At 43.3% G+C, this 12,688-nt stretch overlaps 1 protein-coding gene across 1 annotated transcript; it reads right to left on the bottom strand.

The window, feature by feature from the left end:
• Positions 1–2,997: 2,997 nt before the first annotated feature.
• On the bottom strand, positions 2,998–4,554 carry LOC110508163 (myocilin-like). Its single transcript, XM_090224757.1, is given in 4 exon segments — positions 2,998–3,632; positions 3,635–3,793; positions 4,074–4,127; positions 4,500–4,554. Coding segments are annotated over 4 exon segments (903 nt in total).
• Between the last annotated feature and the right edge of the window lie 8,134 nt (positions 4,555–12,688).

Raw genomic sequence — 12,688 nt, forward strand, 5'->3', positions numbered from 1 at the left:
TTGGTACCTGTGCTTCCAGTATATAGCCTCGTTATTGTTATTTATTTTTTATTTCACCTTTATTTAACTAGGCAAGTCAGTTAAGAACAAATTCTTATTTATAATGACCTCCTACCCCGGCCAAACCCTAACCCGGACGACGCTGGGCCAATTGTGTGCCGCCCTATGGGACTCCCGATCACGGCCGGTTGTGATACAGCCTGGAAACGATCCAGAGTCTGTAGTGACGCCTCTAGTACTGATATGCAGTACCTTAGACAGATGCGCCACTCGGGAGCCCCAGTATTTTATTCTGTTACTATTTAATTTTTTATTTTATTTTATATTTCTTTTTAAAAAAATGTTTACTATGCATTTTTGAAGTCTACGCTGGTTGTATTCGAGCATGTGTGACAAATAACATTGTGATGTGATTTGATTTGACTTACCTTGGTCCTATTTCAGGATAGCCTGACTGGATTTGACTTACCTTTGTCCTATTTCAGGATAGCCTGGTTTACTCCACGACTGTCGGTGCATCGAGAACCCAGCATTCTTACTGACTTGGTGATGTCATATTAGTACACGACAGATGGTTCCTCTCGAGTCCTGCATGATGTCCCTCAGGGGTCCATCTGCATACTTTGCACTATGTAAATGAGTAGCCTATGCGCAATTACGTGCAGCATATGCATTGTGAGCACGTTGAACTAACCACAGCAAAGGTTGTTAAAGCTGCATTAAGTTAATGGACAGTGCTGGGCAGAGCTGTGTGGTTTGCCAAAGTCCCATCAATTCACGAAAGTGTCTGACATTGCATTCGTTTGTGGGAAAAGTGGATTTTTATTGTCTTAGCGAAAGCACAGCTGGCCTAGAGAATGGTTGTATTCTGTTTTAAAATGAGCTAGAATTAAATAGGAAAACGCAATTGTTAACACAATTTGGAAAACATGTCTCTGTATATCTTTTTGAGGGGTATGGAATGCATTTACAGTATTTCATTCTATTCTACCAATTGCCAAGTGGCACACAGTAACAGTTGATGAAAAGGCCAAGCCTAATAGTTGTAATATGCACTGTTGCATTTATGCACTGACTCTACGGATGGGAATATTTATATTTCATTATATTTACTCGTCAAAGCTCCCAGAGCTATTATAGTTTGGGAAAAAAAAATGTTGATGGGTGGATCAGAATTTATGATATTGTTTTGTGTGTCACATGTTCTACTGGGAAGGACACTGTTTTGTTATGACAGTCAATAAAGACGTTGCCAACCTATCACCTTCACACTAAAAAATAATAAAAATGAAGGGAAGTATCAAACCGCTTAGTTTTCTTTATCTTATCGTTGGACAGGAAGTGAAATCCTGTGGGTGAGCCTGTGAGAATGAAATAAAATTGTCTGTCCTTGGTTGGAACGTCAGCACAAGAACTGTTCGTCGGGAGCTTCGTGAAATGGGTTTCCATGGCCGAGCAACCACACACAGCTTAAGATTACCATGCGCAATGCCAAGCGTCGGTTGGAGTTGTCTAAAGCTCTCCGCCATTGGACTCTGGAGCAGTGGAAACGTGCTCTCTGGAGGGATGAATCACGCTTCACCATCTGGCAATTGAGATGAATCTGGGTTTGGCAGATGCCAGGAGAATGCTACCTGCCCGAATGCATAGTGCCAACTGTAAAGTTTGGTGGAGGAGGAATAATGGTCTGGGTCTGTTTTTCATGGTTCGGACTAGGACCCCCTAGGGAAATCTTAACGCTACAGAATAGAGTGGCATTCTGGACGATTCTGTGCTTCCAACTTTGTGGCAACAGTTTGAGGAAGGCCCTTTTCTGTTTCAGCATGACAATGCCCCCGTGCACAAAGCGATGTCCATACATGAATGGTTTGTCGAGATCGGTGTAGAAGAACTTGACTGGCCTGCACAGAGCCCTGACCTCAACCCCATCGAACACCTTTGGGATGAATTGGAACGCCGACTGCGAGCCAGACCTAATCGCCTAACATCAGTGCCCAACCTCACTAATGATCTTGTGGCTGAATGGAAGCAAGACCACACAGCAATGTTCCAACATCTAGTCAAAAGCCTTCCCAGAAGAGTGGAAGTATCAAAGGGTGGACCAACTCCATATTAATGCCCATGATATTGGAATAAGATGTTTGACGAGCACGTGTCTACATACTTTTGGCCATGTAGTGTAACTGTTAACCTGGAATCCACATTGAATATGTCTCAGTGCAGATTCAAGGTTACTTAGCTGTAATGTTGTACAAATCCTTGATATGATACTAGACACATCATGGCCAGCAGATGGCACCACATGACAGGTTCAAAACAAACCTGCAACGTCTATTGTCTGAAATGCTCTGCCCTTCGTGTACTGTGGCTTATTCTGTAGTTTAATGTATATCTCAAGGCTTTGAAATGAATGAAATTCATTTGGCAAACGGAAATACAGGAAATGGAAATACACAAAGGACAACAAAAAAAACATGTCACTTTTTCTTTGGATGTTTACAACATGCAGTTATATCCTCACATGTTTGTATCGTGTGGTCATGAATGATATTCTGAGCAAATTGTCCCACTGTAATTTATAGAAAAACAAAACAAATGCAGACTGGTAATCTTTTTAGGGATCTCTATCGTTTACATTTTATTTTGAGATAAAATGACAAAGTAATGGTGAAGAGAGAAAATACAACTTTACGAGAAAATTAACATGGACAATACAGTCAAAAAATGTATTAAAATAAGTAAAAGACATAATATATAATACAGGAAGAGCAATATCTTAGATTGTTTACATGGAGTAGCACAAAGAGTTCCACCGTAGTGAGGTATTTCATTGTAAGATTCATGTTATTTACATTAGTACATTCTACTAGACAGAGTAATGCACACAAACAAAGGCCTCACTATGAACTTATTAGAAAGCTGTCAGTAATGATATTGGTTGATCATATTTTAGTAACAGCACTCCACACCAATCCATCATCTTTACCCAGCCTCCTCTTATTGGCTGTTTCCGGTAGGTTTCGCCAACCTGACATCGTAGGTGATGTGGAAGTTGTCCCAGGCGTAGAGCTTCCTCTGGGCGTGGTTGAAGTCCACCATGCTGTTGTAGCGGTAGTGGTTCTTGAAGGGCACCGCCATGCCTCGGCCCTGGCCGGGGGACGTGTCGAACACGTGGTTGACGGTGGTGTCTGGGGCCGTGTAGCTGGCCACTGTGTAGACCCAACCGCTGATCACGAAGGTGTTAGCCACTGTGTTCTTCCTGATGTTGGTCTCCCAACTCCTCTTCACCTCGAGGCTCTCAAGGTCCAGCTGGGACGCCACGATGGCTCCCTTGGCCTTGCTGGGGCTGTAGATGGCCAACGGGCACTGCTCGTTTACCGCCAGGTTGATGTCTGTGTAGACGCCCCAAGAGTAGAGGTGCTGGCCGTGAAAGCCGGCGTGGGGGAGCTCCAGACGTCCTGCCAGGCTCCCGAAAGCCAGGTCGTAGCGGTGCAGGGTGCGGCGGTGTCTGTGCTGGTAGTAGAGGGAGTCGCGGTACAGGGTTGCCCCAGTGCTCTCCACAGGCACCGGCAGCACCAGCACCTTCATGGGGAAGCCCTTGGCGAACTGCTCCATGTCCTCGTGTGCAAACACTGGCGGACGTCCTTGCCCACCGTGTCGATGCGCCACACCGTCTTATTGCTGTATTGAGGGGGGGGCTCAGGGTCCTGCAGCCACACCCCATACTTCCCTGTGACGCTATCAGCCTTCCGGTGTAGGACCGGCTCTCCCACAGACACCAGCTCACCACAGCCTCGAGAAACAGAGGGTATTTACATTCATTTCAAACTTTGTCTCCACAACAGAACTATGCCAAGTACATTGGAAATTGTGCTTTGTGAAATACACAGTAAATTTCACAATGCTATCTTTATCTCTGAAAGGAGTTTTGGATTGTGAGAGGTGATATGCATCTATATAGTTTGGTGTGTAGTGACTCTAAGAAGCCACCAGGAGGATATAGATAGATAGAGGGAGTCTGGGAGGTACAGCTGTAGAGTGGTAATAACAGTACATATCTGTGTGGTTCTGACCAGCTTCTTGAATGAGACGTGATGCTGGGACCTCGGTCACCTCGGCCTTATCTCCTGATAGGGGGCATAGTCAGGGTCTGACAGAGGGGGAGAGGGAGGGAGATGAAACACAGTTTTATTTAGTGTTTGATCTGGTTGCTGAAGTCATAAACTCAAATCATAAACATACAGTATTGATAAACCTAAAACACATTCAAAGGTGACACGCTGACAACATGAACGCCTCTTATTAGATGCCCCAGTCATTTGACCTGCAGCACGGGCACGGTCCCCAAAAGGATCACAGACACTTAAACTGACATGCAACATGCATGAGTGACAGGGCTGTACAAGGATCTTCTGTGTCGTTAATACCACTCTGCTAATGCAACAAAGCACGCCTAACAGAAACTGGCCTCGGCAGGGTTGTCCACGGTGAAGGTGTACTGGCAGCGCCCGGTGTGGTCGTTTGAGCGTCGCAGTGAGACTCTGTCCCGGGCATGGGTAGACAGCACCAGGCAGGACAGACACAAGGCTACCACATTCTGGGGGACAGTCTCTTTTTTTCTCACTTTGCTTAGTGATGATCTTTCTTTTGTTGAAAAATGAAGTTTACATGACCAAGGCCCTTCTCCCCCAATTGCTCAGTTTGGCCGGGGGGGCAGCTCTAGGAAGAGTCTTGGTGGTTCCAAATTTCTTCAATTTAAGAATGACGAAGGCCACTGTTTTCTTGGGGATCCTTTTCTTTGTACTCTTCCCCAGATCTGTAACTCAACACAATGCTGTCTCTGAGCTCTACGGACAATTCCTTCGACATAATGCTTGTTTGCTCTGACATGCACTGTCAGCTGTGGGACCTTCTATAGACAGGTGTGTGCCTTTCCAAATCATGTCCAATCAATTGAATTTAACAGAGATGGACTCCAAACAAGTTGTAGAAACATCTCACGTCAATCAATTAATCAAATGTATTTATAAACCCCTTCTTACATCAGCTGATGTCACAAAGTGCTATAAAGAAACTCAGCCTAAAACCCCAAACAGCAAGCAATGCAGGTGTAGAAGCACGGTGGCTAGGAATAACTCCCTAGAAAGGTCAGAACCTAGGAAGAAACCTAGAGAGGAACCAGACTATGAGGGGTGGCCAGTCCTCTTCTGGCTGTGCCGGGTGGAGATTATAACAGAACATGGCCAAGATGTTCAAATGTTCATAAATTACCAGCAGGGTCAAATAATAATAGTCACAGTGGTTGTCAAGGGTGCAACAGATCAGCATCTCAGGAGTAAATGCCAGTTGGATTTTCATAGCCGACCATTCAGAGTTTCTCTACCACTCCTGCTGTCTCTAAAGAGTTGAAAACAGCAGGTCTGGGACAGGTAGCACGTCCGGTGAACAGGTCAGGGTTCCATAGCCGCAGGCAGAACAGTTGAAACTGGAGCAGCAACATGGCCAGGTGGACTGGGGACAGCAAGGAGTCATCAGGCCAGGTAGTCCTGAGGCATGGTCCTAGGGCTCAGGTTCTCCGGGAGAGAGAAAGAGAGAGAGAATTAGAGAGAGCATACTTAAATTCACACAGGACACCGGATAAGACAGGATAAATACTCAGACTGACCCTAGCCCCCCGACACATAAACTACTGCAGCATAAATCCTGGAGGCTGAGACAGGAGGGCTCAAGGATGATAAATGGAAACAGGATCTACCTGAGCTCAATCTCATAATAAAGGGTCTGGATACTTATGTAAATAAGGTATTTCAGATATTTATTTGTAATAAATGTACAAAAAAAATATTTAAAACTTGTTTTCACTTCGTCATTATTGTCGTCATTATTGTATGTAGAATGATGAGGGCAATGTTTTATTTAAACCATTTTAGAATAAGGCTGTACCGTAATAAAATGTGGGAAAAGTCAAGGGGTCTGAATACTTTCCGAATGCACTGTACAAAGTATTTGCAAAATAGCTAAAAAGTAGTAAGTAGTTGCTAATGAGCTAAAATGCTGAAGTTGTACGTAATGAGATTCGAAACACGCAACCTTCGTGTTCCGACCCAACCGCCCTCCTTTAGTTTTTGCCTTAAATAACCTTCTGTTTTATGTAACCACCAAACATAACATAGGCTATCATACTAATTTGAGTGTTCCATATTTCCGTTTACTATGTTACGTCTCTTCTATGAGACCAGGCTACACACACACACACACACACACACACACACACACACACACACACACACACACACACACACACACACACACACACACACACACACACACAAAATCTGCATGGCAGATTTTCTAGGAGAATTATGGACAGCAAGATCAGATGGAGTGAAGAAAATAATAGCAAGGAGGATAACGATAGAAACACAAACTGAAATCTTCTCTTGGACCACTTTTAGACCAGTGCCTTCAGAAAGTATTCACACCCCTTTCCTTTTTCCACATTTTGTAAAGTTACAGCCTGAATTTGAAATTGATTCATTTAAGATGTTTTGTCACTGATCTACACACAATAGCCCATAACGTCGACGTGAAATTATGTTTTAGAAATGTTTACGTATGAATAAAAAATGTAAAGCTGAAATGTCTTGAGCCAATAAGTATTCAAGCCTTTTGTTATGGCAAGCCTAAATAAGTACAGGAGTACAAATGTGCTTAACAAGTCATAATACATTGCATGGACTCAATTTGACGTGTTAGCCTGTCTATCTACGGGTAACAGGGTTGACGTGTTAGCCTGTCTATCTACGGGTAACAGGGTTGACGTGTTAGCCTGTCTATCTATGGGTAACAGGGTTGACGTGTTAGCCTGTCTATCTACGGGTAACAGGGTTGACGTGTTAGCCTGTCTATCTACGGGTAACAGGGTTGACGTGTTAGCCTGTCTATCTATGGGTAACAGGGTTGACGAGTTAGCCTGTCTATCTATGGGTAACAGGGTTGACGAGTTAGCCTGTCTATCTAAGGGTTGACGAGTTATGCTCGACATGCTCAGTTTTTCACCACAAAACACCAGAAAGTGTCCAAAAAGAGGAGAACCAGCACACCTGCTTTTACTCAATGATTAGACTATTAGATGTTCAGTGTGTCTTTTGGAGAAAATTGTTTTTTTAAGAAATACTTTCACCATATTAAAACAAGAGTTCAGTTCACAATCACTAATCACATGAAAAAAATCATAATCTAGATGTTGGGACATGCCAAAATGCAGAGTTTTGGCACTTTAGCAAGCCTTTTTTCATATTCAAAATCAGATTGGAATTCTATATGTGGTCTATATTAAAGGGCGCTTCATTTAATATAACACGTTTTAAAAATGCAATACTGGTGCACAATTTCTACTTAAAATGTCAAACGGCACTGCATCGCAGTGCTAGCTGTGCCACCGGAGACTCTGGGTTCGAGCCCAGGCTCTGCCACAGCCGGAGTGTTTGACCGGTAAGGATATCCTTGTCTCATCGCGCACTAGAGACTCCTGTGGCGGGCCGGGTGCAGTGCGAGCTAACCAGGTCGCCAGGTGTACGGTGTTTCCTCCGACACATTGGTGCGGCTGGCTTCCGGGTTGGATGCGCGCTGTGTTAAGAAGCAGTGTGGCTTGGTTGGGTTGTGTTTCGGAGGACGCATGGCTCTCGACCTTCGTCTTTCCCGAATCCCGTACGGGAGTTGTAGCGATGAGACAAGACAGTAACTACTAACAATTGGATACCACGAAATTGGGAAGAAAAAGGGGGTAAAAAAATAATAATAAATAAAAGTCAAACGGACGCAAAAGTCACTCATTTCGTGGAATGACCCATTCACTGGTATGAAACGTAATGTTGACGGGTAAAGGTTAATTTACATTGTGGCGGTGCTTGATTGGTCTCTGATAAACAGGGTGAGACATACACAGACATTCTTCAGTTACCTCAGTGTTTACTTTGCTACGTGTAGCGTTACATGCATGTGAGTACATATGCTATACCATAATATAAGATTGGTGAAAACATAAATGACTCATTACTTTTGATTCATGTTTCTGGGAAAGGTATCGTTCAAGGTTGGTACAGTAGTACTGGGGTGGATACCGGGGGTGTTTTGTTGAGTCCTAATTGAGCCTTCAGGTGGTAGGATTCGATGGTGGGATGGGATGTTTTTAAAGAGCGTCTGCCTTCTGTCTGTTATGACTGTCTGCCAGGTGTGATGATGGCTGATCACACACTATCGCCCTCCTACTGCTACTCTTACTGGAAGTGTTGTTCAGTCACTGACTGTCACTCAGTGCTGACTGCCAGCACAGTGCAGCCAGCCAGGTGTTTCTGAACATAAGCCTTTCTCTCTCTTTCTCTCTCTGATCCAATGAAAACAGTCTGATGTTGATTCAGATATGTTATTTTCGTATCTGACATTTGCTACTATAAAGGACTACACTACCATGCTGTAATATAATATGCAAATATATCCCCATTTGTCATCTCTCTCCCTCACTCTCTTTCCCTGTCCATCTGTATGTCTGTCTGTCCGTCTGTCTCCGATCATGTAATGTAAATATATAGGGTCAAATCATGGAATTCCAGCTCATAATTCCAGTAATTAATTCCCTATTCACAAAGAAGCCTTCAGGCACATTGTTCCAGAAGTATAGGTCCTCGGAATACCAATGACCATAATATGGTATATTTAAAAGTCCCAATAAATGCTTAGACTCTGTTATGCAACCAAGCACATTCCACTAGCCACACAACCACTGTGTGTGTGTGTGTGTGTGTGTGCGTGTGTGTGTACATGGGCGCATGGGGAAGGCGTTATGTGCATGTTATGTAAGAGACAACTGTTTTCCTCATCGATGACAGCTTAACAACAGTGAACTCTGGTGAAGCTAATCTAAGAATTAGAGAGTCTGCTATCAAAACAGTGAGGGAGGGGAGAGGGGAGGAGGGTAGGAGGGAGGGAAGAGAGGGGAGGGAGGGGAGAGAGTAGAGGGAGGGAGGGGAGAGGGTAGGGGGGAGGGGAGGGAGGGAGGAGAGAGAGGAAGGACAGGGGGGACGGGAGGGAGCGGAGAGAGGGGATGGAAGAGAGAGGGAGGGGAGAGGAGGGAGGGAGGAGAGGAGGAGAGGAGAGAGGGAGGAGAGAGGGGAGGGGATGGAAGAGAGAGGGAGGAGAGGATGAAAAAAGAGGTAAGGGAATTATAACTCTCCTTCCTCCAAGTAGTCTGGAGAGACCTGACCAGATGGAAGGAGACGTAAAGAAGACGAAGACAATCCATAACTGTACATAATATTGATCTGTATATTAGTCCCCGCAGATCTAGTAAACTGCAGAGGTAAGCACCATTTTCTTCTGATTTGGAGCAAAAAATGTAGCAGTAGGGTAGGGTTAAATTCTATTTAAATTCAGGGGATCAATTCAAATAAAGCTACTGAATTTAAAACCTCCCATTGTTTTCTTGTGGACACATGAAGTGATTTTTGACACCAACAACACTGAGCTCCAGCAGCAGTAGCACCTATACCACTTAGAGCAGGGGTACTCAAATGCTATTTGAGAAGGTCCGGTCAGTCACATTTCCTAGTTGGCAAAGTACCGAATGGTAATTTCACGGCCAAGTAACAAGTCCCCACCTTGCAACCCATGCTATCCCAAACTGTTCACACCTCTTGATGGCAGAGAGAGAAAAGATGTTGTTTTAAAGCTAATTTCCTGAAATTCAACACATTTTCCATGTCTTGTGTGTGTTCATATGATACCAGCAGTCGAATCCCGACCAAATTCCCGCCAAAATAACTAAAACTGTGATCCGCGGTCTCTATTGACCTCATTCTGGATCATGCGGGGTAAATCAGCATTAATATTGCGATAGATTGTGGTTTAAATCAATGCAATAGTCTGCATTATTTCCAATCCCCCATATATATATATATATATATATATATATATATTTTTTTTTTTTTGGGGGGGGGGGGGGGGTACTATATATATACAGTATATATAGTACCAGTCAATAGTTTGGACACACCTACTCATCCAAGGATTTTTCTTTAGTTGTACTATTTTAATAATAGTACAGAATAATAGTGAAGACATCAAAACTATGAAATAACACATATGAAATCATGTAGTAACCCAAAATCTTTTAAACAAATCAAAACAGATTTTAGATTCTCCAAACTAGCCCCCCTTGCATGCTGACCTCACCGCGCGTGTCACATGAGCGAGTGTTGCAAAATAAATGTACAAATACATGTTATTCAATCATTGCACCCACACTGCTCATGCGCGCCAATGAGCGTCTGCTTTGCCAAGCTCTAAAATAGAAGTCAGTTATATTTGTGACGCTGAACACAGTGCAAGTCCTGCCTCTCCCATCTCCTCATTGATTTATAGAAGCATAATACCCACGATGACCGAACTGAGGTCAGTCGTCATGGTAATACTATGAAAGTTAGATGCCAATCGCCATATAAAGTCCAAAGAAGAAAAAGCCTGGAAGGAGGAGAGATGACTAGAAACGATTCGGTTGACCATTTTATGTGTGGATTAATTGTCAGAGTAGAGGACCTTGTGCATTTCAGGTAAAATAACAATTCAACATATACTGTATATCCCAGGACAAATGAGCTAGCAACAGCAAGCTAGCTAAATAGGACAAACTAGCTAGCAACTGAAAGCTAGCTAGCTAAATTGCCATAAATGTTTAATGCTTTTTGACCTGTCCCCAAATTAATATAATTGGTTTAGAGTTTGTTTTGATATTTCAACCAGCGTGTTGTGATCGCGTTTGGTGTGGGGGGACAAAATCAATTTGCGCACGATGGCGTTTGCAGACGCACACGCGTACCCGGTTTGGGTATGGTGTTAGCCTTGATGACAGCTTTGCACACTCTTGCCATTCTCTCAACCAGCTTCACCTGGAATGCTTTTCCAACCTTCTTGAAGGAGTTCCCACACATGCTGAGCACTTGTTGGCTGCTTTTCCTTCACTCTGTGGTCCAACTCATCCATACCATCTCAATTGGGTTGAGGTCAGGTGATTATGGAGGCCAGGTCATCTGATGCAGCACTCCATCACACTCCTTCTTGGTCAAATAGCCCTTACACATTCTGGAGATGTGTTGGGTCATTGTCCTGTTAAAAAAAAAAAGATTGTCCCACTAATCGCAAACCAGATGGGATGGCGTATCGCTGCAGAATGCTGTGGTAGCCATGCTGGTTAAGTGTTTCTTGAATTCTATATAAATCACTGACAGTGTCGCCAGCAAAGCACCCCCACACGATCACACCTCTTCCTCCAGGCTTCCAGGTGCAAACCAATCCTCCATTCACCTACTCTGCATCTCACAAAGACACAGTGGTTGTAACCAAAGATCTCAAATTTGGGCTCATCAGACCAAAGGAAAGATTTCCACTGGTCTAATGTCCATTGCTCGTGTTTCTTGGCCCAAACAAATCTCTTCTTCTTATTGGTGTCCTTTAGTAGTGCTTTCTTTGCAGCAATTCGACCATGAAGGCCTGATTCACACAGTCTCCTCTGAACAGTTGATGTTGAGATGTGTATGTTACTTGAACTCTGTGATACATTTATTTGGGCTGTAATCTGATGTGAAGGTAACGCTAATGAATTTATCCTCTGCAGCAGAAGTAACTCTGGGTCTTCCTTTCCTGTGGCAGTCCTCATGAGAGCCAGTTTCATCATAGTTCTTGATGGGTTATTTTGACTGCACTTGAATAAACGTTCAAAGTTATTGACATTTTCCACATTACCCGACCTTCATGTCTTAAATTAATGATGGACTGTCATTTCTCTTTGTTTATTTGAGCTGTTCTTGCCATAATATGGACTTGGTCTTTTACCAATTAGGGCTATCTTGTGTATACCACCCATACCTTGTCACAACACAACTGATTGTCTCAAGTGCAATAAGAAGGAAAGAAATTCCAAAAATGTACTTTTAACAAGGCACACCTGTTAATTGAAATGCATTCCAGGTAACTACCTTGACTGGTACTGTATATCTACATAGCTACCTCAATTACCTGGTACCCCTGCACATCGACTCGGTACTGGTCCTCCATGTATATAGCCACGCTATTTTGACTCATTGTTATTCATTATTCACTGTGTATTTATTCCTTGTGTTACTATTTATATATATTTTTTTTTAAATCTTTAACTCTGCATTGTTGGAAAAGGATCCGTAAGTAAGAATTTCACTGTTAGTCTACACCTGTTGTTTACAAAGCAACTACAATTTCAAAGACAATTGGTAGGCCTAATGCCAAATCACATTTAGCAACAGAGTCTAATGCTGATGTTTAATGAGCATGTCAAATGTAGGGTATAGCTATTGTTATAATGAATGGAAGAAACAAAATGGCTTTTATCTAACACAGATGTTGGCCTGGTGAGGTTAAAATAGGCAGGCTGTGCCTTGTCCTCTCTGCATGACTTCCTTCTCCAGACATCCCTATGGCCTACAGTAGCCTAGCACTAGCCTACAAACTGACTGTGGTGACCACTATACTGGCCACCTGCTATGGAACAGAATACTTTGCCATCTAACAAAATACATTATCTATGCATACACGATAGAAGAGGCCGTGATGGAAAGGGGGGGCTGAGTTGAACATGAATGTCAGTGTCCTTCAGCCTCAA

The sequence above is a fragment of the Oncorhynchus mykiss genome, chromosome 28 (assembly GCF_057628025.1).
Source record: "Oncorhynchus mykiss isolate SJ-2025 chromosome 28, ASM5762802v1, whole genome shotgun sequence".
Classification (NCBI taxonomy): Eukaryota; Metazoa; Chordata; class Actinopteri; order Salmoniformes; family Salmonidae; genus Oncorhynchus; species Oncorhynchus mykiss.